A 27,668-nucleotide genomic window follows, 5' to 3' on the forward strand; every position below is an offset into this window, starting at 1 on the left:
TCTGATCTGAGGAGAGGGGGTCTAATGGGAGTCTGATCTGAGACTGGGGGGATCTGATGAGGGCTGATATGAGGCTAGGGAGGGTCTGATCTGAGGTGAGAGGTCTGATGGGAGTCTGATGTAGGCTGGGGGTCAGATAGGTGGCTGATGGAGATAAGGGCAGATCTGAGACTGAGAAAGGGACAGTTGCAAAGGAAGAGGCAGGGACAGTGGCAGAGTGCAAGCTGGGTGATCCCCTATCTGGACCCCTCTGGGTTTAGCTTGGCTGTCATTAATGCCAAATAAATAACTAAATAAATAACATTCTGAACTTAAAAATTAGACTGCAATGTTTAGTCAAAATGGCACCTGTACTATATGTAATATATATATAGTGCAGGCGCCATTTTATGCTGAAATAATACAGCGCTATAGATTTTTTAAAATTGAAGCACAATTTCTGTAGCTTACCCCTAAAAAAACGGAATGGACACGGAAAACAAATACGTTTATGTGCGTAAGCCCTAAATTTCAAAACACCTCTTAAATGTGAATGTGGCATGCTGCAGATATGTGACACTAGGTTAGGCATTGAATGAAAATATAGAACATCTGGCTAACAGGGCAGATATTTTTTGTTATTAGTACTATCTTGACATGTACTCCAGTGTATGTGCCCTACTGTTTACATCTGTGACATAGTTTCCATTATAAAAGGGAAGTCATGATGCAGAGCCAGATCTGTTGAACGATGGATGGTGGTGGCAACTGGCGGACCTCTCTGACTTATAGTGGGTCCTGCTGTGGTGTCCCTCAGCTTGACAGGTAGGTGCTGCATACAGTGCTAGTCTGCCTATCAAAAATGATGGACTCTGCAGTGGAGATGTGAATAAAGCCTAACACAATAAACACCTTAACCCAAAATATTGCACTCCAAGAACTGGTCTTTGTGTTCTTCAGTTAAGCAGCAGTCACAATAAGAATGTAGGTGCACAGACAACTGCTTGAATACATGATGTGACTCAAGAACGCATCAGCTGTTCACCTTCATTTTCTATTTTTTTCTAGAAATAATTCTCTATGCTGGTCATATAAAGAATTTTATGTAAAACTACAGTTACAGATACCAACCAACCATGTTGCTGCTATATAGTGTGACCTTTGACAGCTTTATCATGGGCATCTGCTCTGATTTTGTCTTTGTTTATCTGTGTTGCCTGTAATATGTTTTCGTCATATGAGTTCCAGTAACATTTCTGGAACTACAATTTAATTTACTTTGATTTTTCAGTTTTCTGTTTAGGATTTGTTTCACAGGTTTACGACAAGTAACAATGCACACAATCTGTAGCAGACAGGTAATGACAAACTACAAAGCAGTGTATTCTCATTTTATTCTGATCACATAGATGTGACTGTAGTGAGACCTAATGTTTCCTCTGCCTTTCTCTACACCAGGGAGCCATCTCAGTGCCAGGGTCACCAGACTACATCGACCTCTTGATACAACAGGTTATGAGATACACCTGTTATGAGAGCAGTCGTAGTGGTAACCTTTTTACCCACATGTATACGCTCCGATGAACTGGTATCTAAGCAGACTAACGTTTTAAAGACCTCATGTTCTTACAGTGTCTTACACAGTGTTTCTAAGCTTCCAAAACACACATAATTAGAGGCAGTGAGTCCTATGAAATTGCAGTTTTACAAAGAGTGAATAAGTAATGATTGGTGCTAGAAGATTTTCAGTAGTGATGGGACTGGGCCGGGGAAGCTCTAATACTGCTAGACAATGTTGGCAGGCTGCATGACTACATATGAACTGGTTCAGGTCAAAAATAAAGATGCGTGCTTCCAAGCAATACATGTGACAAGTTGAGCATCCAACATAAAAATTGCATTCACAGCCTTTTGACGTAGTTTCCAGGGAAAGTCCCAAAGAACTTTGTTCTTCTAGAAGTTCCTAAGGACAGAGAAAAATGTGTTCAGCAACATTCAATTCACGTGTATAAAGAACAGGTTTACTTTATATGATCAAAGCCCTGCATTTGTTTTACAGGATAGTTACAGTATCTTGATTACCTATCCTCAGGATAGATCACTAGAGATCAGTGGGTCAGATACCTTGTGCTTGTGTGAGCGCTGAGACCACTCCACTGTTTAATTGCACGCAGTGGTGCAGTGTAATTACAGCTGCTCATCACTTTCAAGTAAATAGGACACCTACCGCTACTATGATCACAAGAGCGCTGCAATCTCTTCCAACAGCTGACCCCACTGATCTGATATTGATGACCTAACCTCAGGACAGGTCATCAATATTCAAACAAATGAAAAGAATGGTGTGGTGTTAAACAGGCAGGAAGTGCTCAAACCCATGTGCAGTTGTGCATATATAAACAGGGGAGCAAATCCTGCACTTGTGGTCCATTGCTAATGGCGATCCCCAGCAGAAATGCATACAGTGGAGGATGCCTGCAGTGGACCACAAGTACCACAATAGACATCCTACACAACATAGCAATTATGTGGATGTGATAATCAATATAACAATATAATAATAGCAAATACAGGTGCACTCTGCAGACTTACTAAACCCTCAAACTGATGATAAAATTGAGAGATTAGCCAACATATCCCACTAGGAGGACATGTCTGAGTCCCAGCACCACGCCAGGGTTTCTTAAGTAGCTCGGGTCCTAATACTCCCCTACCTGAGCCGTATGGGCAATACAAGGAGCCAAATACCAAATCTCTCAATTTTATCATCAGTTTGAGGGTTTAGCAAGTCTGCAGAGTGCACCTGTCTTTGCTATTATTATACAGGTCATCAATATTCTAGCACTACACAACCCAAGTAATGAGGACACCTTAAAACCTTGCTAACAGTCACTTACAGACTGGTGGAAAGAGTATCCTGTCAGCAGAAATACTGGTACATAATGCAGAGCACCAGCAGGATTAGACAGCCCTGCTGTATTTGTCCAGTTTAGGGCACAAGGATGTAATAGAGGGATTCGGGAGAGGCCTCTAGATGACTTGCTATGCTTATTACTATGAGAGGAAAAAAATGATATGAAGTTCTATGATGATATCTACTGATAAGGGGTCAATAGCTTTAAAGTGAACATGTCATCAGGAAATGATTTATTATGTTAATCACATTTTTATATTAAAAATGATTAGTGATTTCATTTACATTTTTCATATCACTACTTATATTTTAATATGCTTAAAACCCTGTGATTTTTTTTTTTACTGGCCACTAATAATATGTTAAGATGTTCTTTTCTGTGGAGATCACTTTTCAGCAGTCTTCTCATCATCACAAGCAAAATTACAATGACAGATAAGGGTCCATTCACACGTCCGTAGTGCATTGCGGATCCGCAATACACCCGGTCAGCACCCCCATAGAAAAGCCTATTGTTGTCAGCAATTGCAGACAAGAATAGGACATGTTCTTTTTTTTTTTTTTTTCGGAGCCGCGTTTCGGAAATGCGGATGCGGACAGCACACTCTGAAAATAATAAAATCTAGAGAACACCTGGGTACCAAACCTGCCGATTTTTCTCACGCCTGTGCAAAATGCATTAAAACACTTTGCACTCGCGCTGAAAAATCGTGCAGCACCCGCATCTTTTCCCGCAACGCCCGTGTGAAAGAGGCCTTAGGGTTTTTTATACAGTGACAAAGAAAATGTGGAAAAAATAATAACAAATCGCCAAAAATTCTAAAATAAAAGCTAATATAAACTAGAGTTAAGGTCATTTTCTGATGACGTATTCTCTTTAAGCCTTATTTAAATGCATTTTTTTGCTATACTTTTGCACAAAAAAAAAGTTTAAACAATAATGTCTATAGCAGCGCTAAATGAAAGCATATTTACCTACAAACCATCCGTCATCACATTTTTCCATGACCTCTATCACATCCCCTTCCCTTAATTCCAGCTCATCCTCATTCCGTGGAGTATAGTTGTACAAGGACTGGTATCTGTCAGAAAGAAAGATAGAGCCTGTAGTTAAAGTAAACAAATTCTGCTCTTGAAAAATGAAAGCTGTGCTGTGATTGGTTGCTCCTGTGGATAGGTCATTAATATGGGGAAAACAGTAAAACCCATGTAACGTATTTCAGTCAGATTGCTGCAACCAGAGAGAGCCCCCTGTAGTGACTCAATTAATCAGTGAAATGATCTTCTGTGGGTATGAATATCTAGGCCTATCAAGAGAACAATATAGGTGTTATACTTTCATCCCAATTCTGTGTCTAGTATTAGCATGAGGATTACCCATCAGATAACATCCTACCCTCACAGGAGCTGACAATAGATTTGGGTTTTATTTTTAATGGCATAGTACTGCCTACATAAAAATGCAAAAAAAATTGTTTTCTTCACACAGACAACATCCACATTTTACGGACCTGTGTTTTGTGGGCCACAAAATTCATACAGTTCTGTGCATGAGGCCTTACACTGAACGCTTTGGGAGGACAAATGGAGAAAATAGATTTTTTAATAGATTGTACACCCGGTTGGATGTTTTTAATATGGAATTTCCAATGCATCTGAGCATTACAGATCTTCACTTGTTCCCTGAAAATGCTGAAACATCAGAAGGTTTTGTCATTGGGAATATTTTTGTCAGATGCTTGATTCACGGGAATTCTAAACCAATACTTCCTAGTGTTTCTGAGCCCATATTCTGAATAATACCTAAGACAAGCAGGGTTTAAAGAAACATGACCCCCTGGGTTACACATAGCACAGGTTGATAACAAAGGGTTATCAACAGCGCTTAACTTTGTCACCTATAGAATAGGTAATAAATCAATGGCGTAGCTATAGGGGAAGCGGCTGCTTTGGGGCTCTGACCCAGAAGGGGACCATCCAGGAGGAGGAGGACTAAAAGATTTTGTCTGGGCCCCCTCAACAGTATTACACAATGAAATTATATACAGTGACAGTACAGACAGTGTAGGAAACGGATGGAACAGCTGCCAGGCCTGGTCTGAGAGAGCAATATTTACTATCCACAGAAGGGGGGGGGGGGCACCATTCATAAATTTGCTGTGGGGCCCAGTAATTTCTAGCTACGCCACTGTAATAAATGTATGATCACTGGGAAATCCGCTGATGATAAGAATGGGGGCAACTGAGTCCTTTCTGTGAATAGTGTGGTGGGGTGCATGCATCACTACCTTTCCATTCTCTTCTATATTTATCAGTCCCATAAAAGTGAATGCAGCAGTGGCCGTGCATGCACACCACTGCTTCATGCACTGATCCATTCTCTTGAAAGGATCCACAATAAGAATAGGTGATGAACGTCAATTAAAAAGCCCCTTTAAAAGGACAACACAGATACTTCACATAGGTATAAATGTATAAAAGGTAAACTTACGGTTCCCCTATAGCCTGGATGTGTTCATGAGTTAATGCAGCTCGCTGTTAGGGAAAATGACAATATGATTAATATAATATATGGGGAGTTTACAGACTATTTCTTCAACATGGGTTGTTACAGAATATTGGTACACATAATGTGGACAGACTGACAACAATACGTTTACAGCGAACATTCAATTTACAAGAATATGCTGCAAGTAACAAATACTAAGCACACTTACTGTTATACAGACAAAGCTTTGTGTTGCTTGTCCTCTTAATTGTTGTTTTCAGGACTTACAAAGAGCTCCGTGACTTTAAAGAGCATCTATCAGCATGATTAATCCAGTTAAACCAGGCACACTACATGGTAGGCTTGATCATGCTGATTTAAAGGATACATTTTTATTTTGATGCATTTTTATTAATATGCTAATTAGCTAGTATCAAGGGGCTGGCCAGACACCTTGGAGCATCAGTTTGTGAACATCCCTGCAGCCTTAGCCACTTTCCCCAACCCTTGGAGATATCCAGCTGTGTCAATCCAAGGGATGAGGGGAGTGGCTAAGGCTGCAGGTGTCTTCACAAACTGGTGCTCCAAGGGCTCTGGCCAGCCCCTCTATGCTCCAACTAGCCAATTTACTGTATGTAAAGTTATGGCAACAGTTTGGGAAAGTTATTTTCCAACATGAGTGCCGCTGTGCAGGAGATTGTTGCACAAGGCCCACAACTTACCCACCATGGAAGAGCTTTGAAATAAACTGGAATGCTGATATCAAGCCATACCTTTTCCGCCAATAAATGCTATTTTATCATAATGGGCAGCTGGGGGGGGGGGGGGGGGGTAAGTATTGGCTCGTCTTAAGGAGACCAGCTATGTATGGAGACTTGGTGGCAGTGCTCAATAAGTAAAATAATATGTGAAGAAGTATCTCTGAGGGAAAGAGAACTGTCTCGCTAGCATCACCTTATTATCCCATGGAGAATTGCTACTAAGTCTCCATACACAGCAAGCAAGCCACCCGAAGCTGCATCCATGGCATCTCGCTCAGCCAGCCAGAATCCTACTCCATACTGATGAAGGGCTATCACCCCAAAACAGCTGTCTGCAGATGGATATTTGGCTTGACTGTTTCCCCTTGTTATGTCCCAAGGCTTGTTAAAAAGTCAGACTTTGACTGATAGGGAGCCACTTCCAAATGGTAGTGCTAGTGAGACAGTTATTTTTCCCTGGGAGATACCCATTTGCATATCAGAGTGGAGTCTGTTATAACTACAACTCCATATTAGCACACATAGTTTGGAATGGGATTTTGATACATAAAGTATTATGAATGCATGCTATAACATTGTTATACAATGAATAAAATACTTCAGAAGTAAAGTTATATAGACCAGCTGTGAGCAGATTTTCCTTTACTTGCACGGGGCACTATAATATTGTAGAATACTATAGTATGTTTTTAGGGTCACAGGAAAATGTACATTGTACATTCTTAACAAACACTGCAGCAAAATAAATATTGACTAAATAGAGGTTTAGTGTGAGTTCAGGCAAATATATAAACCTTATAGGGGTTGGCCGATTTGGGACATTGATCGCATATCATTGTCAGAGAGGTGCAGGTCCCAGCTCTGGGACCTTCTCCTAACAGGAGAACGGGCCACAGAAGTTAACAGAGAGCAGCTGTGGTCACCTCCATTCAGTGCTATGTGGGCGATTGTCGAGCACTAGCTTAGTTATTTGTGGCAGTCTCATGACGGTGAATGGGGAGTTGGCTGCGCTTGCATTGTGTTCTCTCCATTGGCCGCTATGGGTCTTCTGAAAACAGCAGAGTGCACTGGCTCAGCTATTTTTGGAACTCCCATAGTGATGAAGGGAGTGCTCTCACACCTGACATTGATGGCATATCCTAGAGCTTTGTATGTACACATGTATGGATACGGAAAATGAGTATTTTTTAAACATTAAGGCAGGAGGTAAAAGTACATTTTTTGTCTTCTGCTGAAATCGTCCCACATCCCCAAGGGTAACAGTATCCACATAGAGCAGAAATACAACATTTAATCATATGTAAACCAAGCAACATGCTACATACAACTTTACTGCTTCTTCACTTCTACTTCAAATATTGAAATGCCAGGCAAGTTGCCGATGGGATTGCAGAATAGTACCAGGGACTTCTGGCACATGAGATGTTTATGTTGTGGTACACTTTATTAGATAAGACATCTATGGGACCAGGACAAGTATGTCATAAAAGTGCAAGGCATTCATATATGGGGCCCTAATGGGTAGGAGCAGAAAGAGAGAAATCACTATTCAGGTACCCTTAGACCTCACATTGGCAACTGGAGTCCCAGGGGCTTCATATGGTCATTGGGTACTCTGCCTGCAATGCAACCTTCTCAATCTGCTCCTCTGAAGTACACTTAACTGTCCATCTTACACACACTGGCCTAATGTTAATGTACAGTATAATGCAAGCAATATGTGCCTCAGGAAAGCAGAGCAGCAGGCTATGAAATACAAGTTAAAAACTGTTCCGTCTGAAGCTCTGTACTGTTTGTGTTGTAAAATATTTCAACTTCTGACATCATACTATTAGACCCCAGAAGATAACATTTTTCAGGATCTGGCCTGGCAGTAAATGAATGATGTCAATTGAAAGACAGACACAGAGAAAATTACATCATGTGTAGCAGACAAGGAGAATCACACAGGAAAACGACCACACAAATGTTACATAACAATGTTGGATCTGTTACATAAGTCACGTGTGGTTGTATCACCTAACATGGGCTTTATGTCACATCAAGAGTACGTTCAAATAAACAAAAGCTTTACAATATTGGTTTGCACTTCAGGTTCTACCATATTTACACATTACACAGTAATGTATATTTTGCATAGCTTTATTAGGACAGCATTTATTGTGTTGCATGACCTGAACAGTACCCTGAAACAAATATATTCTCAGCTGTCTATCCATGTCCAGGATAATCTGTATAAAACTAATCACCGATTATCCCTTCAATATTTTTCAATAGCAGTCAAGGTATTTGCCCAAGAAATGTAATATCACGAAGAGCGTTATTTGTTTTTCTGTGTATTACTTGCACATTCTTAGAATCTGACAGTTTGTCTTACAAATTTGTCAGGTTTGAACACGCTGTCAAAGTGGACAAACACATTAGACAGAAGTTGGTTGATGGTTGAACAGCAGTTGAACATTCATCTGGTGAATTATCATTAAGGGACACAATCACACACATTTGATTCCATATTGGCCGTTACAGTTGTCAAGACTGATCATACATGTTCAATAAAACCGACCAATGGACTATCTTTCTGGGAACTTTCAAAAAAAGATCTTTTGTCTGCCTATCGGATGAAAATACGGCTGACTTCTGTGGTCATCCGTTAAAACAATCGTTTGTGGTTAAATTTCACCCAACAAACGATCTTTCTGGTTGAAATCGTCTGTTTTGATAAACTTTAGACTATGTATGGCCACCTTAATGTGTAATACAAATTGATGCGAAACAAACAAAATATGTGCTCTACAAGGATTAGGAGTCACAAATACTGCAGAGTTGCCATAGCACAGCTGATTTCAAGTCATTAGTCTAGGTGGCTGTATTACAGATTTAGTGTCCCTTTTCTTGCCATAAAGTGAAATCTATTGTCTATGGTTCCTAAGTAAAGCTTTCTCTCTCGACTCACTTCCGGCTTCCCCATACACATGCACGTTTGGTTTGCTTTAAAGGGGTATTCTCATCTTCCCTTTTCATACTTACCTTTCTTGAGCGTGACGTTCACTTCCTGGATTCTTCTCCCGGCCGGGCCGCGCTTGCGCAGAAGACTGAAGATTTTTTTCCCGGCTGGGCCGCGCAATGTCCTGAATGCGCACACCGCCGCGCATGCGCCATGGTGACTTAATCCTGGCCTGTATAGTACAGAGCCGGTGTGCGCGTTCGCGGCTCTGTACTATACTGGCCAGGAAGAAGTCATCATGGCGCATGCGCAGCGGCGTGCGCGTTCAGGACATTGAGCGGCCCGGACAGAATCTTCAGTCTTCTGTGCAAGCGCGGCCCGGCGGAATCCGACAGGAGAGGTGGCCGTAACCAGGAGAGACCAAAAACAACATCAGGTAGGAGGGGACTTATTTTCTAAAAAAAAAGGGTGGGAATTAGGTAATAAAATGTATTTAGAAAAATGATCACTGTCAAATCATTAACAGATTTAACAGTGATCATTAAGATGAGAATACCACTTTAAGTCTAAAGTATATCCTAAACAGAGAAGACCTTTCCTTTACTGTATACTTTGTCTCTGTTAAAGGAGCACTAAACCTAGAAATGTACACTACACAGGGGATAATCATTCTTCGACTTGTTAGGCAGTCTGTAGGATTTTAGACATTCTTGCCAACTGGGTGAATGGATGCAGGAGTGGGGTTTTTCTGGTGGCGAATCATAGCAATCTTTTCCTACTTCTAAGGTGGGGAGGTTCCTGCTTCAACCATGCGTCTTACAGCCAGACACATGACAATGAGGAGGAGGGGTGAGGGCACGACTGAGCTCCTGAGACACAGAGATTTCTTTATATAATTCTATTGCAGACACACAAGCTTATACAACATAATACAAAATACAATTGTACATAAAATGCAATCGAGTAACAGCACAATGACCACATAAGTAACACGCATCTTTAACATTTATGAACATTTTGAGCTAAAATACATACATGTTGGCATGTATGTACAATGTTTTAAAATCAGGCTCACTCATCACACTTAATATAATATAGAAAAATGGATCATCAAAAAGCAGTTTTTTTGGTGACAATTACACTGTTATTGTTTAGGCTTTGAGAAAACACAAGCTTGTCCAGGATTAGTAAAAAATGGCCTTCCACACCTGTCTGGTATTGTGGTTCTGCCCCATTAACTCATACAGTGGAAAACTGCAATACAAGGCATAGCCTATGCACAAGTGAGGCACTGTTTCTTTTTTCTAATCCTAGGAAGCTTCATGATAGACAAGTTTCATGATAAAAAGTTGGCAAAGTGGATTCAAATTACTCTACCCTTTGGGTGGATTTGGGGCTTTTCACTGGTGAACTGCAGGCTTTTCTAGACATCACAGGACTACGAGGAGGCTTACCAACAACTACAAGATCACTTTTAAAAATAGTCTGAAAAATCATATGACAGGAAATCAGTTTCTAAATTCAACAAACCATTTTTAATCTTGATTAAACTTATCCCATGCAAAAATGCACCACACCGCTGTTAACATGCAACCATCACATGAAAACGCAAGTAATGGGAAGAGGTTAAACTAAGGCTAATTTTAGTTGAGCATGTTCACTCCGGGAAACCCGCTCTCTGTGGAAGGGTTATTTCCTGGCCTAAACCAGCACATTGATCTGAATACTTTTGTAATTGCATGTAATTATTTAGCACAGCCATTGAGTTATCAAATAAAATGTATCTGTATAGCACCACCTGCTGTTTTTTTTTTTTTTATTTCTTTGACCTGCTCACTGAGAAGGCCGCACATGCTCAGTTTCATCCTTCAACTGCCCCTTGAGCTGTGATAGGGAGAGGAGAGACACGCCCTCTTAGCTGCAGAAGAAAAGACACTCCCCTGAGCTGTCAGCCTGATATAAATGTAGCAGAAATATGAATGGAGAGATCTCTGGATCCATGTGAGGTACAGGTCTGGTTCTAGCTGGTTGTCATGTGCTATATGATGTCTGATTTTAATTTTTTACATTAGTCATAGGATAACTTATTTGAAGAGACAGAAATTCTCAATACAGTAGTAGTCTAAGCTCTCCCTGCTTTTGGTGACAGAAGAATCTACCCCAGGATAGACTCTCAGGTATATGTTACATTGTTTTAAGGGAAAAGTATTGGTAAATTTAGAACACTCTACATTTTTAGTAAATGAGTCCTAATATAATTTTTTTTTGAAGCTACAAGGTATCCTTAATATTTCTTGAACATTTCAGGGTCTTCAATTGCAGTTGCAGTTTTCAATTAGATGATCCTTCCTCCACTACTTAGAACTTTCCAACCTATGCCTTATCTGTAGGGTTTATGAGGGTGTCCACTATGGTTCTGTAAAGGCGCATTACAGAACAAAGTATTCCTTGCCGACAGTTGGCTGCTCGTTAAGTGGCGGTGAAGTGATGCGTCACCACCACTGTACTGAGGCCAAGGGATCGATATTTCAATTACTCGTCCTAATGCATCTGCATTGTTTGTGGGCAAATCGTTGTTTAGAGAGCACAATCTGGTTCCAAGAAATTATAACTTAGGTGTCTGCATGAACGACAGGATTAGCGTTGAGTGAAGCGGAATTCGGTCCGAAATTTAGGAAAACTTTGATTCTTGACAAATCGGAATTTCCTTGTGCTTCATGGTAACTAATCAGTTTTCCTAAAAAGGCGGCTGCATGTATTAGAAAGCGAAACTAAGTGTAGAGGAGACAAGCCTGGGAACGCCAAATCACCCATAATGCTGTGCAGCCAGTCAATCCAAAGATAGCCACCCCCTGTGATGTCACAACCCTATAAAACCCATATTCTGCCATTGTCCTGTGAGCTGAGAACAGGAAGAGACGTGTCAAGCGCTCATGCGCTATGGACAGTGTTGCTGAAAATGATTAATAGAAGAATATTGGAGACAGCGAGTGCAGGGAGACTTATGCTGCATCAGTTTTATTTACTTATACCTACATCAGTCGTAAACTAAGATATATAATTCAATACCAATAAGATGGAAGCCTTTATTAGTCCACTGCAAGCGTGCCAACCTATACCATCTAGTCTGCACCCCTTAGGGGGGCCAGGTCTTAATGATGACCATCCTCATCTTTTGCTGGCTTTACTTCTTCCACATCATCCTTCAAAATCTCCATGTCCTAGAAAAGTCATCAAGACACAGAGAGAGGAGCAGCTGGATGTTCCTGATGATATATTCTCATCGATATGAGATGATGTGGAAAAGGAGGAAAAGCAGATAGCAGAAGAAGGGCTCCCACCTGTAGAGCAGGAGAGCACTGGGGTTGGAGAAGTGGGTATGCCAGAGCTGATTAGAATTCAGTCTCTAATAACCTGCAGGAGATTGCAGGCAAGAACAGCAAAAATATGCATATTGTCCCCCCACCAAACCAGCCAACAGCCCCTGTTTAAAGGTGCATTAAAGTTGCTGCGTAGATATTAACAATGAAGACCAACTATACAATATGGTCTTTTTATTAAATGAAAGGATCTGCGAGCTAATTGGCTCCGTGTGGCCGTATCCTAAGTCAGAGTGGCCTGGGTATAACTGATTTATACCTGATTTGTGACTAATTAATTTGGAAATAATCACATTTCTTGGAGAACTTTGGCGAAGTTGTTGAATGGAATTTTTCAAAACATTGCTCATCTCGACAGGATCAAAGGATTAATAAGCATTTTGCTCCTTCATTGGATGATCTGCTGCACCTCCAGACGGACAGATTTCGGGAACGAGCGTTTGCAGGAACAATCATTCCTGATAATCTGCCTGTGTAAATCCACCTTTAGAATAATAGAAATATTTAAACACTGATTTCTTCTGTTTGCAGAAGTCAATATTCAGTCAGTCTGATGCCACCCACTTGATACTACAGAGCAAGCAGGTGGTCCTACATCAAGTGTACATGATCATGCCCAGCTAGTTGTCTTCACTATATATACATACTGTATTAGGAATGTACATAAAGCTGGCCATCCATGTACAGCTTCTAGAAGTAGACTTCTAGAAGTGTTTCGCGTGCCTCTAGATAAACATGGTTTGTCAGTTGTTATTGCTGTAGTGGTGAATACCAGCTAAGGGGTCAGCATGCTTTTAATGCTGATACCCATAAAGTACCATGTTATTTTGTGAAGCAGCCAAACGATCTGACATTTAGCAGCAGAATGACTCACAGGACATAGTGATACCAGAACTAGTACATTTATATGTAGGAGACACCTTCTATCTAGGGCTCAAGAAAAATCCACTACAATTAGGGAATATTACCAATGAAAGGAGAACCATGTCAGTATGGTTTTTAATATCAGAATTTAAATTATGTAAATTATTAGTTATTATTTTAGTCTAATTTAAAGGCTTTTCTCAAATTCCACATTCATGCCAGAGATAGAAAGTTGGCAGCATATGCAAATCCTCTCTCCACAGAACTCAAAGTACTTTATAAAACCATGAGAGTGGGCTGCCAGCAACTCTTGACACCTTCAAATACATTCTTCATGGTGTAATTCTTTGTTTTAAATACAGGGCATATTACAACAAAGTTACTGACTGTAAGTGGATCAGTCTGCCCTTTCTGTTTGTTTGCTGACATTGAGAGGTTCAAATATGTCTGGCTGGAAAGCCAAGGGAATCTATTCTCATACAGCACAGGTGCCTGCAGTGAGACACATTAGAAAATATAAAATGATTTTGGCACATTTCCATTTGTCAGGCTAAACTTTAAGCCAGTAGGAAACAGCACGACAGGTGCTTCCATACTGACAGCAGGACTTGCCTCCAACCCACTTTTTGCAAAGTCTTCAAAAAAATTATCACTCCTGGATGGATGGAAAACAGACTTGCAAATGTCATCATGGAGGTAGCAACAGGAAGGACTATCACTAACCTGAGGACGAACCATATCTCCCATTTTGTACTAAAGTTTAGAAGATGCTGGCTACCTACTGTATGCGTATTCTTACATCATGTGGGAATAATCCTCTATATACTTCTAGTTTTTGAACATTTTGTTCTCCTGTAGTACAGTAGATGATAAGTAATTGTGCAGCTCTGTGCATAAGGCCTCATGCACACGACCGTTGTGTGCATCCGTGGCTGTTGTGCCGTTTTCCGTTTTTTTTCGCGGACCCATTGACTTTCAATGGGTCCGTTGAAAAATCTGAAAATGCACCATTTTGCAGCCGAGACCGTGATCCGTGTATCCTGTCCGTCAAAAAAATAAGACCTGTCCTATTTTTTTGACGGACAACGGTTCACGGACCCATTCAAGTCAATGGGTCCGTGAAAGAACACTGATGCACACAAGATTGGCATCCGTGTCCGTGATCCGTGGCCGTAGGTTACTTTCATACAGACAGATCCAAAGATCCGTCTGCATAAAAGCTTTTTCAGATCTAAGTTTTCACTTTGTGAAAACTCATATCCGACAGTATATTCTAACACAGAGGCGTTCCCATGGTGATGGGGACGCTTCTAGTTAGAATACACTACAAACTGTGTACATGACTGCCCCCTTCTGCCTGGCAGCACCCGATCTCTTACAGGGGGCCGTGATCAGCACAATTAACCCCTTCAGGTGCGGCACCTGAAGGGGTTAATTGTACTATCATATCCCCCTGTAAGAGATCAGGGCTGCCAGGCAGCAGGGGGCAGACCCCTCCCCAGTTTGAATATCATTGGTGGCCAGTGCGGCCCCCCCCCTCCCTCTATTGTAATAATTTGTTGGTGGCACAGTGTGCGCCCCCCATCGGCCCCCCCTCCCTCTATAGCATTAACAACATTGGTGGCCAGTGTGCGGCCTCCCATCTCCCCCCCCCCCGATCATTGGTGGCAGCGGAGTTCCGATCGGAGTCCCAGTTTAATCGCTGGGGCTCCGATCGGTAACCATGGCAACCAGGACGCTACTGCAGCCCTGGTTGCCATGGTTACTTAGCAATAGTGCAATAGTAAAAGATTCATACTTACCTGAGAGCTGCGATGTCTGTGTCCGGCCGGGAGCTCCACCTACTGGTAAGTGACAGCAATGTGCCGCACAGACCTGTCACTTACCAGTAGGAGGAGCTCCCGGCCGGACACAGACATCGCAGCTCCCAGGTAAGTATGAATCTTTTACTATTGTATTATTGCTAAGTAATGTCCTTGCATATATTGGTCACTGATTTGTTTTTGTTTTGTTTTTGAATGTCAGAAATGTATATTTGTGAATGTTGAGATGTTATATTGGTTTCACTGGTAAAAATAAATAATTTAAATGGGTATATATTTGTTTTTTGTTAAGTTGCCTAATAATTATGCACAGTAATAGTCACCTGCACACACAGATAGCCCCCTAAAATAGCTAAAACTAAAAACAAACTAAAAAATATTCAGCTTTGATATTAATGAGTTTTTTGGGTTCATTGAGAACATGGTTGTTCAATAATAAAATTAATCCTCAAAAATACAACTTGCCTAATAATTCTGCACTCCCTGTAATTGCTAGTTTACATGCTTTAGAAACCACTTAAGAGGCTGCATGGAGGAACATCTCATCTACAATGGTAATTCTCTACTGACTTCCTGCAGGCCACAGCACTTCATATCTATCATCTGGATGGAAGAAAGAATGGTTTTATGCTATAGCCTTTAAATAATCCCATACCCTTGCCTCTGCTCAACACTATACGCCAATTATATAGCCGTCTGTCTTCCATTAGATGTGTTAAGCTTGCATCAGGACAATGTAATAAGGTTGTAGCGCATTGTTCCAATAACTGTCTGTCATTGTTTTTATTAGTAACCTTAATGCTTAGTTACTGAACTACAGGCTTTTGTTATTATGTCACTGTCTTTAATGGGCTGTTTTATTGCAATTTTAATGGAAATTCCCTGCAAGTAATTAAAGTTCCATGGCTAAATCTGTAAAGTGACATTTTTCAAGAATGCAACATTGGGTAATAAGTTAGTTTTACTTAAAGGAAAACTTCACTGCTGAACAGAACTTACAGACTAGTGTAAGATACTGGGGGTAACTTACATACATAACAGGGGTAACTTTAGAAATGATGCAGAGTAGTACTTTCTGCTTTTACTCAGTCACAACCCCTGAGGAAATAAAAATCACTTTCCCTCTGACTATAATAAAGTTTCAAAAGCAGGAGGGTTATATCTGTTGTGTTAAGAGCATTACTTGCAGTTTACAAAAACTCTGCTAGAAAAATTTACCAAAATGTTAAGTCTGAAGTTGGACTCAGGCTTAGGCCTCATACACATGGCCGCTGTTGGCCGCTGCCCATGCTGCGGACCACAAATTGCTGTCCTCAATGCACGGGCACTGACCGCAGGGCCGCCGTATGCAGATGCAGGATCCATTCACTTGAATGGTATCCGCGATCCGCATCCGGTGGTTCTCACTGCAAAAAAGTAGGTTCCTGCCTTCATTCCGCACTGCACCTTCCGGATTGCAGACCCATTCAATTGAAAGCATCCGCATATATGATGCGGTGCACAAATGGCCAGTGACCATATATTGAGGACCTGCTGTTTGCGGGCCACAATACAGGCATCGGCCAACAATGTTTGTGTGCATGAGCCCTTAGGGTGGTTTTGCACTATGGTGGAGATTTATCATCTCCCTTGTGCCAGAAAAGTGGCATTAAAAAGTCGCAAGCTGTGTGTTTGTTATTTTTTTAAATGTGACTTTTTAAACAAAAAGTTGCAAGTGCCTCTTTTTGTGCTGCCCTCAACACTTTTCCAAAAGGGGACATGGCAAGGGTCGGAGAGAGGCATGGGCAACAGCTGAGACAAAATGTATCTTCATTTACATTAGATTTCCCACATTTTTGTCACCATTTTATTTTGAGACAAAAAAGCCAGGGCTAGATACTACATATTGGTCAAAAAGGAATTATAAAATGTCCGAAGATAATCTGTTACCGAAATGCAAAACAGCTACCTCCAGTTGAATGTGGGATGACTGGTTTATTTGTAGCTACTGATGCAAATTCTGCAACAGCTGAAAGCAGCGTTCTGCCTTAGGCTACTTTCACACTTGCGTTTTAGGCGGATCCGTCATGGATGTGCAGAAATGGATCCGTTACAATAATACAACCGCATGCATCCGTTATGAACGGATCCGTTTGTATTATCTGTAACATAGCCATGACAGATCTGTCATTAACTCTATTGAAAGTCAATGGGAGACGGATCAGTTTTCTATTGTGCCAGATTGTGTCAGAGAAAATTGATCCGTCCCCATTGACTTACATTGAGTGCCAGGACGGATCTGTTTGGCTCAGTTTCATCAAGTGGACAGCAAAAGAGCTGCAGGCAGCGTTTTGGTGTCCGCCTCCAGAGCAGAATGGGGACGGAACAGAGGCAATCTGATGCATTTTGAGCGGATCCTTTTCCATTCAGAATGTATTAGGGCAAAACTGATCCGTTTTGGACGCTTGTGAGAGCCCTGAACGGATCTCACAAACGGAGAACCAAAACGCTAGTGTGAAAGTAGCCTTAAAGGGGTTGTCCGGGTTCAGAGCTGAACTCGGACATACCCTTATTTTCACCCCGGCAGCCCCCCGAGCCTAGCATCGGAGCATCTCATGCTCCGATGCGCTACCGTGCCCTGCGCTAGATCGCGCAGGGCACGGGCTCTTTTGTTTTCAATAACACACTGCCGGGAGGTAACTTCCGCCCGGCAGTGTGTTCGGTGACGTCACCGGCTCTGAGGGGCGGGCTTTAGCTCTGCCCTAGCCGTTTTACTGGCTAGGGCAGAGCCAAATCCCGCCCATCAGTGCCGGTGACGTCACCAGGGTTCCTGTCAGCCCCATGGAGAGCCCCGGTACGTCACCGGAACTCTGAAAAATGCCTTTGCCCTGTGCAATTTAGCGCAGGGCAAAGGAGAGCATCGGAGCATGAACTGCTCCGATGCTCATGTCAGGGGGGGCTGCCGGGGGAGAAAATGGAGGGCTGTCCAGGTTCAGCTCTGACCCTGGACAACCCCTTTAAAGAACATAAAAGACGAGGACTGGTAATATTTTAGTTAAATTCATTTAAAGGAGACATATCACATAAGGCTACGCTTTATTTATTGGGCTTTAATTTTAAACTTCATTTATTGAGAAAAAAGCTAAATCATGTCATATTACTGAGTGGTTGCTGGGACCTCCCGTGATCCTGAGACAGGGGGTCCCCTGAGTTTTTTGCTATATAGAGTGGTAGTGCGCTTGTCAGTCCACCACTCCATTCACTTCTTTGGGGTTGACATAGACAGTCCCATATAATTTATTGGAGCAGTGGACCAACATACTCAATACCTCTACATTCAGAAAGGGTATTCGGGGATATTTCTTACCTATTCCGTGAACCTCTTTAACTCATTATGGACGCAGCCTAGCTTGGTACTTCTAGAAGTGGCAATTTTTTTGATAGCTTTCTTGCATTTTTTGGAGGTGGAATAAAGAACATGTAAATAGCACATGCAAATAAATGTGTTGGTTGCTGAAAGAGGTGATCTTCAGATTTTTTTTTACTTTAAACATGTGATTATCTGATCCCTCATATAATATACCAGAATATTCCAGTGTATTATTTCTGTTATAGTAATTTCAGTTAATCAGCATTGACTGCAGCATCTGAGGAGTTAAACTGCTAGTATTAGAGTTAACTCTAATCCCAGCTGTGACCACAGTATATAATACAGCTGGCATCTGCAAGTGATGGTAGTTGCACAGCTCCTGAGCCTGCACCACCGCAGTGCCATGCATGTACGGTACGGGAAGGATTTAAGATGTTTTGCAGAAACCAATAGGAATGAATAGTAAAGGTGGTCATACGTCTTAGATATTCTTTCCTCCCACCCCATACACTACATGTCCAACTTGGCTGTGTATGTTCTCAGGGAGGGGGAATATGTTGGCACTATATTAAAGGTTGCTGGCATTTATGTTGGAAACCCGCCGATTCCCTGCCGGACCTATTATAGTGAAGAGAGATCCAGCAATGGATCTGACCATGTCGGATACGTGAGATCCGGCAGTCTGCACCTCTGATGGAATAGACTACCGAAGTTACTGAACGCAGATGTAAACCTACCCTTAACTGTAGAAAACCAAGTGTCAGGTAGCTGTTGCTATGTCTAATAAGATCATGTTCTACATCAAAAGGGGCATAGATGAGATAAGAACATAGTTCTACCACTACATATTTCACTAGTCAGACCATACATAGAGTATTGTGTACAATTCTGGGTGCCTGTCCACAAGAAAGACATAAGGAAGCTTGAGTGGATTCAAAGATGAGCAGCTAAAGTCTTTCATGGGTGTACTGTAGTACCCAAAAAGACTATCAATATTAGGTTTAGTTTAGAAAAAAAGACAGTTGAGGGGAGATCTAATAACTATGTTTAAGTATATAAAAGGTCAGTACAGAGGTCTCCCATGATCTATTTATACTCGGGACTGTAATGGTAACAATTCTACATCTAGAATAAAGAAGGTTTTTACACTAATATAGAATTGGGTTCTTTACCGTCAGAGCAGTGAGACTATGGAGCTCTCTGCCTGAGGAGGTGGTGATAGTGAACTCACTACAAGAATTCAAAAGTGGCCTGGATGTATTTCTGGAGAGTAAGGCCCCTTTCACATGAGCAAGTTTTCCACGCAGGTGCAATGCGTGAGGTGAACGCATTACACCCGCACTGAATCCGGACCCATTCATTTCTATGTTCACATGAGCGGTGATTTTCACGCATCACTTGTGCGTTGCATGAAAATCGCAACATGTTCTATATTCTGCCTTTTTTAACGCAACGCAGGCCCCACAGAAGTGAATGGGGCTGCGTGAAAATCGCAAGCATCCGCACAAGCAAGTGCGCATGCAGTGCGATTTTGACGCACAGTTGCTAGGAGACGATCGGGATGGGAAATGGTGCGTTTTTGACACCAAAACAAGTCAGTTTTCACTGCAATTGCGTTCCATGTTTACGTTTTTCTGCGCGGGTGCAAAACATTGTATTGCGTTTTGCACGTGCGCGAGAAAAATCGGCATGTTTAGTACTCAAACCTGGACTTCTTCACAGAAGTTCTGGTTTGGGTTAAGTGTTGTGTAGATTTTATTATTTTAACTTATAACATGGTTATAAAGGAAAATATTAGCATTCTTAATACAGAATGCATAGTACAATAGGGCTGGAGGGGTTAAAAAAAATAAAAAATAATATAACTCACCTTAATCCACTTGATCGCGCAGCCCGGCTTCTCTTCTGTTTTCTTCTTTGTTGTGCACAGGAAAAGGACCTTTGATGACGTCACCGCACTCATCACATGGTCCGTCACATGATCCATCACCATGGTAAAAGATCATGTGAGGGACCATGTGATGAGCACAGTGACGTCATTAAAGGTCCTATTCCTCAAAGAAGAAGACAGAAGAGAAGCCGGGCTGCGCGATCAAGTGGATTAAGGTGAGTTCAATTTTTTTACATTTTTTTTAACCCCTCCAGCCCTATTGTACTATGCATTCTGTATTAAGAATGCTAATATTTTCCTTTATAACCATGTTATAAGGGAAAATAATAAAATCTACACAACACTTAACCCAAACCAGAACTTCTGTGAAGAAGTCCAGGTTCAAGTACTAAACATGCCGATTTTTCTCGCGCGCGTGCAAAACGCAATACAATGTTTTGCACCCACGCGGAAAAAACGCAAACATGGAATGGAATTGCAGTGAAAACTGACTTGTTTTGGTGTCAAAATTGCACCATTTTCCCTGAACGCAACTGGCCCCAATCCGCAACGCCCGTGTGAAAGGGGCCTAATAGTTTTAATTATTAGATTTCTGAAGAAGGTTTGTTGATCCAGGGAGTTCTTCTGATTGCCAGATTTGCAGTAGGTAGAAGCCAATTTTTCCACAAGATGAGGAAAATTGGCTTGTACCTCATTAGGGTTTATTGCCTTCTTCTGTATCAGCTTTGCAGTATAATAGACTGAATGAGATGGACGCATGTTTTTTCTCAGCCCTAGGCCCCATGCACACGGCCGTGGAACCGCGGCCTGGATCCCTCCTGAGAGCAGGAGCGCACGGCGTCACTGGTTGCTATGAGGCCGTGCGCTCCCTGCTGCCGCCGCAATACAGTAATACACTGGTATGATCTATACCAGTGTATTACTGTACTGTGCCGGCAGCAGGGAGCGCACGGCGTCATAGCAACCAGTGACGCCGTGCGCTCCTGCTCTCAGGAGGGATCCAGGCCGCGGTTCCACGGCCCGCACACGGCCGTGTGCATGGGGCCTTACAAAGTACAATACTATGTAACCTCACATTGAAACAAGCACAAGGAATAAAATGCGCGTAAAGATTTTGTTTTAATTGGTAGTTAGTATTTCCACACTTAACCCCCAAAACCAAATGTTCACACGCCTTTTGTAAGTAATAACACCGTAAACTGCTTTAGTAAAAGATAGAAAACAAGTGACAACCGCATGCAGGTTGGTGTTACCTTTAACCGCGGAGATTGTGTCAGCTGCCTGGATGTGAATTTTGTTAGCGCAGAGGAGTGTGATACAGTGGACTGACAGGATGAAGGTGGAGATACACGGTCATCATGAAAAGGAAGACTAGAAGACATGTGGGGAGGAGAATGTGCAGGAAGCCTTTGCTTTCCAGAAGAAATGGAGGAGTTCTTAAATATTTAGAAAAGAATAAATTGCAAAATCAAGTCATAGAAGTATCCCATCTATTTCTGTAAATACGTTTCGTTCAGCATCATAGTCCTCATATTTAGTCATTCAGTGAGTCTGCTACAGAACAACCCTAACAACATACAGTTGTGGAGTCAGAAAGAGAAAACTGTCAAAAACGTGGTGAATAAAAACAATCATGCATTAGGATAAAATATAAAACATGTAACACATGGAAGCAGCTCATGTGGGTTGGGCTACAAAGCAATTCAAGTGGAAGGCCACAAACTGTGTGAGATGCACATTTACACCAGTATGACTGAATAGCTATTAGATTACCAGTAGCTCATCTGATATAGACTTGTACAGTCACAAGTATATTACAAAAATTTTGATTCATTTACATCCAAGGGTCTCAGACTAGATATACCGTAGATACTTTTTGTAACTGGTGACACTACTCAGTTAGCTCACATCTGTTGAAACATTTGCATAAAAATTATGGCATTACAAAATCTATGTTTTAATTTATCTCTAAGGCTACTTTCACCCTTGCGGCAGTGATCCGGCAAGCAGTTCCGTCGCCAGAACTGCCTGCCGGATCCAGCAATCTGCATGAAAACGGACAGTATTTGTAGACGGATGCGGATCCGTCTTACAAATGCATTGCAAGAACATATCCGTTTCTCCGGATGTCATCCGGAGAAACGGATTCATTATATATTTTTTTCGGATCCGGCATTGTGGTATTTTTAATGCCGGATCTGGCACTAATACATTTCAATGTAAATTAATGCCGGATCAGTAATTCCGGCAACCAACGCCGTTCAGTGACTGAACTGAAGACCTCCTGATGCATCCTGAGCGGATTTTTACTCTATTCAGAATGCATGGGGATAAAACAGATCAGTTCTTTTCCAGTATTGAGCCCCTATGACGGAACTCAGTGCCGGAAAAGAAAAACACTAGTGTGAAAGTACCCTAAAGATGTGACTTGCGCAGTTGAATATATCACAGGGTTTACTATAGCTGTTTTTGCCTGCAGACTAGACTGAAATGATATAACAAGACACTGATAAGCAAATGCACAAGACAACATGCAGTAGCTTGATCTTAGCAACTGAATACCTCTGCATTGATACTGGGCGAACATTCTTCAAGATATACTATAGGTTGCACTACGTTTTCTACTGGTTGTTGTAAGGTTTTACTTTCACCATCTTCCTCGATGTAGAGTCTTGGATGTTGTTCTGTTTGAGGTTCACACCTAGAAAACCCTGACTCCTGACATTCCAGCTCAACTCCTTGAATGATGGACATTAGTTCTTGACAAATCTCTTCTTCCTGTTCATCGGCAGGAGTTGGGCTAATTGATGATGATGGCCCTGGTGCACACTTTGAGAGAGTCAGTTCATTTCCAGGAGTCTCAGGTATATTAATATAATCGGAACAATTTTCTGTGGCTTGTTTGATACTTATTTGTCCTTTTAACTGGGTCTGGTCCAAGTATGTTCTCTGTTGTTCAGTCAGACTGCTATCAATATTAGCTGCAGGCATAGAAGGGATCTCAAGCTGCTGAATTATAGGAGAGGAAAGTGTTGTGTCAGGAATTGGCGAAGGTATGGTTAGATGATGACAACCTGAAAGGGTCTTTGGTGACGTAATAGGAACAAAATGACCATCCTTAATTCGGGAAGCTATATCTCTTGAGAACAACTGTTCAGGCTGTAAAACAGTTAATGGCAAGGAGGTAGGCTTCTCTAGAATAGGAAGAACGTGGTCAGGAAAAGGTGGAGGAGTTGGTATAGGTGTGGTTGGTGGTGAAAAGCCAACAGTCAATGACAACCATTCACTAGTGACAGTTTCTAAGTGCCCCTTACTAGAGTCTGCACAGGATGAGTCTGCTCTGGGAGTAAGGGGTGGAGTATGGAGTCTCTTAGATGAAGGTAACTTTAGAAATAAAAGATAGGTTAAGAATCAAAGAAAACAAAATAAAACAAATACCGTAGCAAAACGATAACAGAAAATAAGTAATTGAAAGGATGTTAAAGGTGACAAAGTAGCTGTGCAGGTGCACATGCCAAAAACTATAGCACATGAAACTAAATGAGTGAGGGGTAGCTAGCGGAAAAGTGTAATGGTATCTGCTGAGAGACCAGGTTCTAAATGTCAAACGTAGAGAGAAGCCTGAGTCATCCCATTCAAAGCAGTAGTGTGAGTCTCATAAGTAAGCTATGGGTTTCTTCTTTACAAATACTAAACTGCAGAACTTGAAAGTCAGAGGAATATATGTCACTTTTATTGAGCAGGTGTCAAACAGACAATCATTGTAGAACATGAGCAATTATAGCTACTTATCTAGCAAGAACAATGCACAATGTGTTCATTTAATAACGCATCACATTTTAAATATCATGTCCTCGTGTATGAATCCATTATATATAGCAGATTTGTAAAGTTATTGTGTTCTTTTCATTCTACAAGATTGTTATGCTCACAGCAGATGTCCTTGTAGCAACTGTAGAAAGTGAACCCCCCGAAGGTCCCCCAAATTGAGAACTAAACATTTTTAATATACGTACCCTTTACATTGTGCTGTGCTTCCTGCTGCACCTGTGTTTAGATTCAGAAGCGATGCTGTTACGTCACTGAGACCAAAACGTCACAGTGGGAAGCAGTGATTGGCCACTGTGGTCATGTGATGTCATTAGGAGCAGCATGTTATCATGTGTGAATCTAAACACAGGAGCAGTGGGGACTGACGTAATAAGGTTTATATTGCAATATGAAGAGCTTTGCTTATTCTCAGAAAACTCATTAAAGAATGGAAAGTATGGGTTAGTATACCTTTGGGAATGCTATAACAATTCACGTAGGGTCAGACTGGACCACCAGAGTACTAGAGCATCCTCCAATGGGCCCAAGCTCTGATACCGTAATGGGCCCCAAAGATCCAGAAGAAAAATAATAATATTTGGCTGCCTCTAGAATAGAGCCAATCACTTGTCACTACTTATTTGATTGGGATTGCGATTGAGAATATTCCTCTGGTGGGCCAAAGGAACCCCAGCCCAATACTGATTATTCACTAGTTGACATGGTGTCTCATTAATGAATACAGCATTAACAGCATGCTCTAGATAATACATATATTTCTGTATCCCATTTAAAGGTATTGTCCATCAGCAAAAAATACTGTTTATGAAAAAAATTCTTCTTAATAGTAAACTTTATCAAATGTGCTGTGTCAATGACATGCAGGAAGGGGGCCTCTGCCTAGTTCAGATCAATCACTACGCCAGTCCTCTTTTTTAAATCTCTGCTGTGACAGAGAAGAATGCTATCATAACGTAGTAACAGTTGTAAGGCTGAAAAAAGATATCCATCCAGTTTAGCCTGTTATCCTACAAAGGTGATCCAGAGGAATGTAAAAACCTTATGAGGTAGAAGCCAAATTTCCTCAAATTCAACTCAAATCTGGCAATTAGATTAACTCCCTGGATCAACAACTCATCTCCAGAAATCTAGTAACTATGGTCCTTATTTCTCTTGATAGGACCTGCGCCTCATTGTAAATTACGGTAAATGCATCCTCCGGCTACCCGTGTGCCTGACCAAAATCGACTCCAGTTCGTAGCTGACATAGATTTCAGTTATCATTTATGTCCCTTTCTGGTGTAAATGATGATAAATGTGCTAAGGCCAATGGACCTGCCCATGCACCGCCAGTTTCAGGTGTAAATGATGATAATTGTTACGGGACAAATAACCCCACCATCACCACACCAGATTTAGTGTAAATGAGGATACCCCCATACTCTGGGACTCTCAAACCCAACATATCAGACTCTCACCTACAGTGGGCTCCTTCAAAAGAAACCTGAAAACTCACCTCTGCAGAGAAGCCTACACCCAGTGACCCTGCTGCTGCTATACCAGCATGACCAGCTTTACCTGCACCTACTGTGTCCTTCACCCATACCATGTAGATTGTAAGCCCTCACGGGCAGGAAACTCTCTCCTTCCCATTCTGTAACTCGTCTTGTTTATGCTTAGTCTGTATTATGTATGTATACCCCTTATCATATGTACAGCGCCATGGAGTAAATAGTGTTTTAATAATAAATACTAATAATGATTATAATAAATGCCCTGCCCTTACCACATCCCCTTTTTGGAAACTGGCAAGGATGGTGTAAAAACACCACTTGCATCTAGATTTAGTTGCAGTGGTTTTTGATTAGTCTTAAAAAGTTGGAAACCAGGTTTTAAGACTTTTTACAGCCAAAAGAAAGGCAGAGGGGGGATGATAAATCTCCCCCTATAGCATGTAATATGGTTACTCTCAAGAAATGTGTCCGGGGCTCTTTTGAACTCTTTTAGTGAATTCACTAACAAATTTCTTATTGCCGCCAATTTAGTACTCCTGCAGCTGCTTGTTTACATAATTCCTTACATTATTCCTTATCTCTGTGTAGGCTTCACTCATGGTTTTGGTGCAAATCACTGATGAAAATCACTGATCAAACGCTAACTGTATGAAAGCGGCCTTACCCAGTGTTTTACCATTTAGTATGTACTGGTGACTTGCATTATTCCTTCCCATGTGCATAACCTTACATTTGTCAGTGTTGAACCTCATCTGCCCAAGCCTCCAATCTATCCAGATCCCTCTGTAGCAGTATACTGTCCTCTTCAGTGTTAATTAATTTACACAGTTTAGTGTCATCTGCAAAAACTGATACTTTACTATGCAAGCCTTCTACAAGATCATTAATAAATATATTGAATAGAATAGGGCCCAATACTGACCCCTGAGGTACCCCACTAGTGACCCAATCCGAGTATGCACCCTAAATAACAACCCTTTTGTTTTTCTGTCACTGAGCCAGTTACTTACCCACTTACGCACATTTCCCACCAGTCCAAGCATATCATCTTATGTGCCAATTTTTTATGTAGCACAGTATCAAATGGTTTTGAAAAATGAAGATGTATGTTAGCCATTAGATTAAGTAAGTTCAGTTTTTTTTAACTATTCATAAACTATGAACAGTATTCTTTGCTGCCAGGAAACCCCTTGAATTCTGATTTAGCATATGAATAGGCCCTCTGTTTATAGTACTGACAAACAAGCAAAGCTGTGAGCTGGTTACAGATCATCTATATTTTTAGAAGTCTGATATCCTACTGTCAGTCATCAGCATTAGAACTTCTACCAGTCGTAACAGGTGAGCAGGACACCAGACTGTATGTACTGTATTGTACACTTACCATGTCCATTGTCTAAATACAATTCTACTGACAGTTGTATAAGAGTTCTTTTTGTAATATGGAAAAATAGGTTCAGTTATAAGAGGTGACAAGTATTCTTTACAGTAAGGGCCCTGAATCTCTGGAATAGCCGCAGGAGCTGGTCACAGCAAATACAGCAGGTGGCTTTAAAAAAGGTTTAGATGACTTTTTTATTCAAAATAACATTGAGGCTTATGACAATGTATAGAAATCTTGTTCTACACACCCTTTCCCTTTGGCCTAACCTCTTTTTAAAAGGAAGATGGACATTGATTAATACAGCAGGATTACAGGTTGGACTTGATGGACTGTTGTCTTTTTCCAACCTTAAGAAATATGTAATATACTAAATATATGTATAATGTACCGAGGACTTGTAATGCAGTAAAGAAGAGGCAGAAGCATCTCTTAGATCTTGTTTGCAGGGACCACAATGAGAAAATGCAACTATTCTCTGTATGATAATGAACTGATGTGGAAAGAATTATTCTTTGTTCTATAAACCATACGCAAAGTAAAAAGCGTTTTCATTTTAGCTTTTCACTG

The 27,668-nt window shown here is 41.3% G+C and overlaps 1 protein-coding gene across 6 annotated transcripts in view; it reads right to left on the reverse strand.

The window, feature by feature from the left end:
• Positions 1 to 1,356: 1,356 nt before the first annotated feature.
• The window catches only part of SORBS2 (sorbin and SH3 domain containing 2), a 280,974-nt gene continuing 254,662 nt past the window's right edge, over positions 1,357 to 27,668 (reverse strand). For all 6 annotated transcript variants that reach the window (XM_044297794.1, XM_044297802.1, XM_044297811.1 and 3 more), the window contains 6 exons: positions 22,956 to 23,777; positions 21,647 to 21,829; positions 10,464 to 10,571; positions 5,385 to 5,428; positions 3,869 to 3,975; positions 1,357 to 1,942 (listed from right to left, as the gene is read on the reverse strand). In XM_044297794.1, coding sequence (XP_044153729.1) covers positions 1,881 to 1,942; positions 3,869 to 3,975; positions 5,385 to 5,428; positions 10,464 to 10,571; positions 21,647 to 21,829; positions 22,956 to 23,777 — 1,326 coding nt within the window. In that variant the 3' untranslated portion in view covers positions 1,357 to 1,880. The remainder of the gene's footprint in view (positions 1,943 to 3,868; positions 3,976 to 5,384; positions 5,429 to 10,463; positions 10,572 to 21,646; positions 21,830 to 22,955; positions 23,778 to 27,668) is intronic.

Source organism: Bufo gargarizans, chromosome 1 (genome assembly GCF_014858855.1).
Source record: "Bufo gargarizans isolate SCDJY-AF-19 chromosome 1, ASM1485885v1, whole genome shotgun sequence".
In the NCBI taxonomy this organism is placed as follows: domain Eukaryota; kingdom Metazoa; phylum Chordata; class Amphibia; order Anura; family Bufonidae; genus Bufo; species Bufo gargarizans.